At 37.9% G+C, this 7,714-nt stretch overlaps 1 protein-coding gene across 1 annotated transcript; it reads left to right on the top strand.

The window, feature by feature from the left end:
* The first annotated feature begins 1,790 nt into the window (after positions 1–1,790).
* On the top strand, positions 1,791–7,351 carry LOC135691821 (uncharacterized). Its single transcript, XM_065209799.2, has 5 exons — positions 1,791–1,981; positions 2,487–2,530; positions 2,956–3,036; positions 6,088–6,154; positions 6,386–7,351. Exons 1-5 carry the CDS (start codon positions 1,913–1,915, stop codon positions 7,079–7,081), a joined length of 957 nt encoding a protein of 318 aa, XP_065065871.2. The 5' UTR covers positions 1,791–1,912; the 3' UTR covers positions 7,082–7,351.
* Positions 7,352–7,714: the final 363 nt, after the last annotated feature.

The raw sequence follows: 7,714 nt of genomic DNA on the forward strand, positions 1-7,714 counted from the left end.
CTTTATTCAGGTAAAAATAGTGATCTTGTGGATGTTTCTCACATTTGAACCTGAGCATCGCCCAGAATAATTTTGATAATGACGCTGTCCGTTGTAGCATCGTCAGAAGAGACGTATGTGAAGGTCACTTGTCCAATGGTCAGCCAATGGTCCTTATGTCTTTTGTTATAGTATGCACCATCTAACAGCATAAAAAGAATGTTGGTGCAATGGTTTGGTTCAGGGCCTTGGGAATGAGTCCCTAGTTAGTCAAACTGAAACTGATTGCAGTTTGAAATGCTTTGTACCAAGAGTATCATGCGTGAACATCTGAAAGGAAAAATGCGTTGCTGACACTGCCCATTCAAAAATGCTGGGATCTGGGAAAACAATTTAATAAAAAATATTATGTTTTTAATCTTGCTAGGTTTTCTGTTAAAATTAAGTATTCCTGGAAGGATAAATTAGCAATGGATAGAATTAAAATTGACAATGAATATCAGTTTTATGATAGGGCCTGCGCCAACGATTCTAAAGTGGGGGGGGGGACAAAAGGGGAGACTTTATACCTATAGTTAGCAAGAAAAGTGGGGGACCATGTCCCCGACCCCTGTGGCGCGGGCCCTGTGTGAACTGAATTGTCGATTCGGAAGAATTCTGAAAAGTGGATTACCACATTTTTACCATTTAGGTCCTTTTAATGCAAAAATAGTGCGATGCGTTTGCCAGAAACGATTTAAAGTGAATTTATCGTTTGAATTGGGTAATTAGAGGCGGGGTCAAGAACAACACAATTTTTTTAAGGAGAAATGAACATGAAAATGTATGGCCTAATATTTTGCCACTGGGAGAAGCACAGTATCGTAGTGAGGAGGTGGCGCGAAAGGGCGGACGCCCCTTATTGAAAAAAATATCTTTGTAAAAGGGTTTTTTCTTGCTCAATTTCTTCCTCGCTCAACTCCTCCTTCGCTCAACCGCCTTTGCCCAACCGCCTTTGCCCCCCATAATCTTGTCAATTTGGCTATGCTACTGAAAAACCCCAGCCCTTGAGAATTTGCTTTGTGGGGAAAAGGCACTAGAAGTTTTTTTGGTGCTTTCCTTGTTTCAAGCGATTTTGATGGCCCTGGTGTTTTCAATTTTGTAGTTTTTTTGGAGTTTTTGATGTTCTTCAACCCTTTACTCTCTCAGGCTTTGGTACCCAGGGTGATGTGTTGTTGGTCTTTTTGGTATTTTTGGTCATTTTAATGCAAAGTTTATCAAGTCATTTTACCAACATACCAAATAAATCAATCAGTAGCATTCTAAAGTAGGTAGAAAAATAAACTAAGGTGAGCCATGCCCCCACTTTTTTGCAAAACGATAGAGCTTTTTTCAAATATTTTGTTGTCGGTGTTAAATTTTCCCTTGCCCCCCCCCCCCCCATTTTCAATCCTGTGTCAGGGCCTATGGCTTAGGCAGCATAAAAAAGGATGCAAAAAGTAGGAAAATTAACAAGCTCCTTTGTAATTTGATGAAAAATCCAACTTCCAAATTTGGCTTTGTGAAGAAATTTCCTCATCAAACCAAAGGACAGCGAAAGGAGATATTCATTAGAAGCTGCCCAGGGCGTGTTCAAATATAATAAATAATCTAAATATTCCAAACAGAATTGCCAAAAGACTTAATTGGCGTATTCCAACTAGACACTGAACTGGTTGGGCCTTCACGGGTGGGTGTATTCAAAATTGAATGAACGACCAGACCAAAAATATTTCGGAATTTTTATTATTATTCCCCAATCTGAATGACGTAAGTTAACAGAGCCTGCGCGAGCACTATGACATGAAGGCTATCGATATTTTTAAAAGAAGAGGAGTTAATAGAGTTGCAAGCCGACATGGTCTTTTTAAAGATGTTTCGCGTTGGTTTTCTTCAGCTTGTTTCAGCTTAAAGCATGGAGAGAGGGCCGCAGAGAGGTGAGGTATTTGCAGCTGAACGAATATTGAAGAAGCGGATGAAAAAGGTACAAGTTGCAATATATTTACTTCACCATTGTTGATCGAAGTTTGTGTCATTGTACGAAAGTTCTCGGGCCTAAGTCGTGCTGGTAGCACTTGCATCACTGCACAAATTTTGTTCACGTGGATGTTATTGTAGACTTGTTGAATTTATGTGCTTGCCTATTTTTGCATTAGCTGTGATTTCAATTCGACGAAGTGGATTATTGCTCATCAAAACTAGAACTAAAATCTGACTTAAAATATTCTATATTTAGGATTTTGAAAACATTTCGCGACATATTATAGGCCTTCTTTCGAGAAAAAATTCAGAAAATTATTCATTCTCTTGTTACAGTGTGATTAAAGAATTTCATGATAATATAAGAGCTAAAAAGTGTGCATTATCAACAGTGCGTGATGCTTTAATGCAATTTGTCACTTTACTTTTTCTCTGTTTGAATAAAATAAAACAATACATAATCTTACTACGAAGAAAAATTTTAATTGATTTTATATTTTATTGTTTAGGGGAAAACAGAATATTTAGTCAAATGGCATGGCTACTCACAAAAGTAAGTTGGCATTTTATCGAACGAATTTTACGTATTTTGTTGTTTGATATAAATTTTTCTCTCTATTGTGCAAAATGCAATGCAGCGCGAATTTCTGCAGCTCGGTTGTTTTCGACTAACGAGGAAATTATAGCAAAAGAAAGCAAAAGAGGAAATGGATTGCTTTTTGACTATTTCATCTTGCCTCCCTAGAATTTTTACCACTATTCATCTCTATTCAATTACTTTCGACCCAGGGTTAAATTTTCTCAAGACAATATAGTTTTGTTTCTTCCTGTTTCCTGACTAAATATAATAAAGATAATTCCATTATTTTTTTGATAACGTTAGCTACAGGATTTGACTGCAGATATTATTATTTTGTTTAAGCTGTTTGTCTTTTGGTTCTATCCTTTCATCATTATTCTGTATTTTTTGTCCTTTAGATACAATACATGGGAACCAGAGGAAAATTTGTTAGATCCACGACTTTTGAGAGTGTTTGCAGATAATCAAGTGCATAGCAGGTGCCATACCCTATATTGATTTATTATATTTCAAGTCCATGGCCACATTTCCTCAAACAAGTCATTCTTCAGCTAAGAGGAATTTTCTTCCCCACAAAAAGGGGACTTATTCAGATTGTCTAAATAAAATTATCTGCTGATAGATTTATGTTAATTTTCAAACTATCTTCATTTATTCTTTGGGGATGACTGCACGGTTTCATGTGAGGTCAAAACCCATAGAACTCCACCCTCCTCAAAAGGGATCATTTGCTCAGCAAATAAGGCACATCCGCTCATTGATGGTGTGCAGGTTACTTATTTGTTACTTGTTAGTTCAAGGGGGGAGGTCCCGCACTCAATGTGCCCTCCCGTTGCAATGGGCACATATTTATTCGGAGAGGTGTAGCTTGTCAGGTTCTGAAGGTTTTGATCTGGAATCATGGTGAAATGAGATCATCGTAAAGCCATTATAAAGATTCAAAGTGCTTGACTACTCTCCAGCAAGGTGGAATTTTGTTTTTGTCCAATTAGATGCTTTGTTTACAATTTTCTTTTAGCCAATTAGAGCTTGCCAGTTTTGCCTGGCTTGTTTACAACTTACCCAAATGACCCCTTGCTGTGGAGGAAAAGCACCACTGGAGTTTTAGGCCGCCATGAAAATATACTTAAGAAAAAACCAACCAAAATTAAAAATTTACAATGTTCATAAAATTTACTAAAAAGAGATTTATTTTCTTCTGGCCTAACTGTCCTGAGTTGGTCCATCAAAAAAATACAGCGCTGTGATACGGAAAAGAAGGGATTACCCTTGATGGATTTCTATCATGGCGTGGTAACGCAAATTATAAAGCCTCTTAGTATTACAAATGCACCTCGGTATGGCAGTAGATAGCATGCAGTAGCTGCATGGGCAAGAAGATCATAGAATGCTTCTTGCCAAGAGGCAAAGTATTGTTATTAGGGTACAGTAATATATGGTTTTGTCAAATGCATGTTGAGCTGCTAGTACGAGAGATTGTTGGATTTGAAAGCATCACTATATTCCTTTTCTCCAAATAAAGACAAATTATTGCTTAGGCTATGGTAACATTGTAAATGACAAAACTACTTCTACTTGTACTTTCTGTCATATATTCAATTATTACAATAAAATATTTTCCAAGAAGACAAAATTTGTTTACTGCAAAAATAAGTACCTTGCATTACAAGTGACCTTGTCTTTTAGGGAAATTATTTCGAAGATGACTTATTTGCGATGAAAAAGTTATTCTTTGCACAGATTTCTAAGATTTAATTAAAAAACTAGAGGATACTTGCATCATTTGTGCTCTGATGTCCAAAACTGTACATTTCCCTCAGTGTTGATAAGGAAAAGGGAAAATGTCACTTGCTCGTAAATTCTTTGTACTGCAGTGTGCCCTATGGTGAAAGTCTTTTCCTGTTTTTTTGCAACAGAATCAATTCGATAAAATGTGTCACAAGTCTTTAAGTCAATCTTGTCCAATCCATTGCGATATTGTTTAAGGACTAAATAGTGGAGATAATTCCTTTGAACAACATTACAAATCCTTGTTGAATAAAAAGACAATATTTTCCCGATAAATAGTTACGATCAAGTGCCTTGATGGCATTGAAAAAGGCGTGATAAAAATGGTTTCAAATATGTCACTTTCCACAAATCCAAGGCCATCATCATGTTATCCAGCACCTTAATGATCTCATCGATGTTTTTCTAAATCTATAATGTCATCTATGAAAGAACCTGTTGTAAATGATTTTAGGAAAATTTAGCAAGTCTCACAAAGGTATCAAAGCCTAAAACTCCAGTAGTGCTTTTCCTCCACAGCTAGGGGTGCATTTGAGTAAGTTGTAAACAAGCCAGGCAAAATTAGCAAGCTCTCATTGGCTAAAAGAAAATTGTAAACAAAGCATCTAATTGGACAAAAGCAAAATTCCACCTTGCTTTACTACACTACAGAAATCCATTTTGAAAGGGAGCATGCCAAATGAGAGTTAGGCATTTATTTGCAGATAGTTAGGGCAGGGAGGGGTGGTATTTCTAAAATGGGAGGGTAATCAACCCATTTTTGTCAAAAAAGTCCAATAGTTTGTTTAAAAATTGATAAAAAATGCACTTGATAGGAATAGGTCATATCTTTTTAAGATTTATGTACCTGAAAAGATAAACCTGAAGATAAACGATTTATGTACCTGAATATGATGCACTGAAATGTGGCAAAACGGGTACATTCTCATGAGTCACATCATTAACCTCTCACTGTACAGTATCTGGCACTACCACTGCTTATGAATGTATCATTGTTGCTTTGAGGGCACTTGGGGGTTTAATACCATCATGAGTAGCCAACATTTATGTCTAGTTTAATAAAGGTTGTCCCTGACCACCAGTGTTATTGGGACTGTAGACCATATTATGGATTAAGAGGACTAAATTGTTTGGGGAGCTAAACATGGTGAAGACCCAGATCAATGTATTTCATTCTAAAGTCTACATTTTAGAAATTATCATGCCCCCTTAGTCCCCCCAATTGGGCCAATTATAGGTGATGATTACTATGGTGGCCCACTATGGTTTTTATTCATTACCAAGTAACATAGCATAGCTAGTATTGTCTTGATTGCAGTGAGACAGGTTTAATTTAAGCATGTGAACTGCACATCCGAGTGCCCATTTTGATCACATTAGTACTTACTTGGGTTCTAAACACAAGGATTACTGATAGTATCACAAACCATGTTTGAGATGTGCTTGTCAAGTGCTACCCTGGGTTTCAGAAGGGAAGGGCAATTTCTCTCATTTTAAATCTTCACCCAATTTCTTTTGCTCAGGTACCCAGGGTAGTCAAATGCCTACTAAGCGTATGAAATTGACTCTGCTTTATCTCTGCAATCAAGCACTCTGTATCACAAGGTCTATCCCAGGTCTATTTTGATCCCTTGTGTCCAAATTTAGAAGCCTTTGAAAAGCAATTATATACCATTTGATTATGGTGCTAGTGGTCTTATACGACTAAACGTCAGTCCATCAGAAGTTTCTTCTCTTTTCAGGGGCAAGAAAAGATCACGTTCATCGATATCGTCTGGTGTCAAATTGGCAAAACGTTCTAAACAGGAGGTAAGCTGCTAAATTCTATCATCTTTTCGCATCATATGGTCTTTATCAAAGGGTAAGCAGCCCCCGTTGTTTTAGTTCCCTAGGGTCGTTCTCGCAATTGTTTCCTCCCAGACATCTTACTCTATTTTATGTGGTCTTGGAAATTTTCCTTGAGGCAGGCTCTGTTCCTGGCCTAGCCGGTGCAACCCAATACTGATTTGTCCCTTGAAAAGTGCTTCCTCTCTGCGATAGGATTCTGATGACTCGGGGGAAATCGTGTCTCTGGACTCTGAGGAGCATGGCAACGGAAGCATCGCTGGGGAATCATGCTCTCCTCATAGCAACTACGGTGAAGCTGATATCGAACCAGATGTGGCCGAATCGGAGTTAAACAGAAGCGGTGAAAGCGAAGTTTTTGTCAATGTGGAAAATACAGTCGCAAATCGAACATCGCCGTCACTTAGTGTCGAAAGTTCGCCAAGCAAGCAGACAAGCGTAAATACGTCCCCTATCATTTTCACAGCAGCAACCACCGAAAGCAGCCCGCAGCTAGTTGTTACGAAGCATTCTAGTAAATCGAATTCCCCAAAGAGTGACAGCGATAACAAAATTTCTCCAAATATAAATCGTGATAAATCGCCAGTTACAACTGGAAAAATACCAATCGAAAGGCTACACGTGTATACCGAAGATCGTTCGAAATCTCCTGTTATCTCCAAAGTTTCGCCTAAATCGACAAAACTCGAATCACCTAAACGAAAACTAGACGTTAAGCAATTGGAAGCGAATTGCGAGGCTGTTGACCGTACTGAAGGAAGTGACGAATGTATTTGTTGGCGAAAGCCATTGATAGACCAGATAGTTATCACTGACGTCACGTCCAACCTCGTAACCGTGACTGTACGTGAAAGCAATACTGATAAAGGTTTCTTCAGGAAGAGATCATAGCAGCTAGAATATGTTTTAAAATATATAGGCGGTGCTTGTTAGGCTTCGCAGAGGCCGTTAATTAGCTGGCGTCGAAGCAGGTTTGAGGAATAGATAACAGGTTACAAAATTTGAAAAAATTGTAAATAGAAGCAGAAGTACGTGCATGTTATGTTTTTTAGATGTTAATTGCCGTTGCGCTTTAATTTGTTCTTATCTTGGAAGAAAAGATAGAATTCCCTTGAAAAGATGAAATTAATTTTGTGTTATTAACGCAATAGTCACTCTGCCCTTACGAGTCGTTTTTGCTTCAATTTGTCAGTTTTCTTAAATCAGACAGCAAGTTTCTTAGTTGCTTCACTTTGCTTGAAAATGTAAACAATCGGATTCTGTCAATCTTGCCTGCGTTCTAGACGATCAAGGACGAAGACGAGACCAGAAAGCACAGCCTCATTCGATTCTGTTTCGTAAATTAGCATGTTTCTTTCACCCAATCGGATTTCCTAGTTGATTTAAATCAACCAATCAGAAACCCTGCTTGATTTCTATAATCCAATCAGAATCACTACTTGATTTTTGGGAGAAGAAACATAGCCCTACTACAAGTGTCTATTGACGCACTGCTCGATTTAACGGACTTTGGATGGGCTGGTG

This window comes from Rhopilema esculentum, chromosome 13 (assembly GCF_057945365.1).
Source record: "Rhopilema esculentum isolate cy_ngs chromosome 13, ASM5794536v1, whole genome shotgun sequence".
NCBI lineage: Eukaryota > Metazoa > Cnidaria > Scyphozoa > Rhizostomeae > Rhizostomatidae > Rhopilema > Rhopilema esculentum.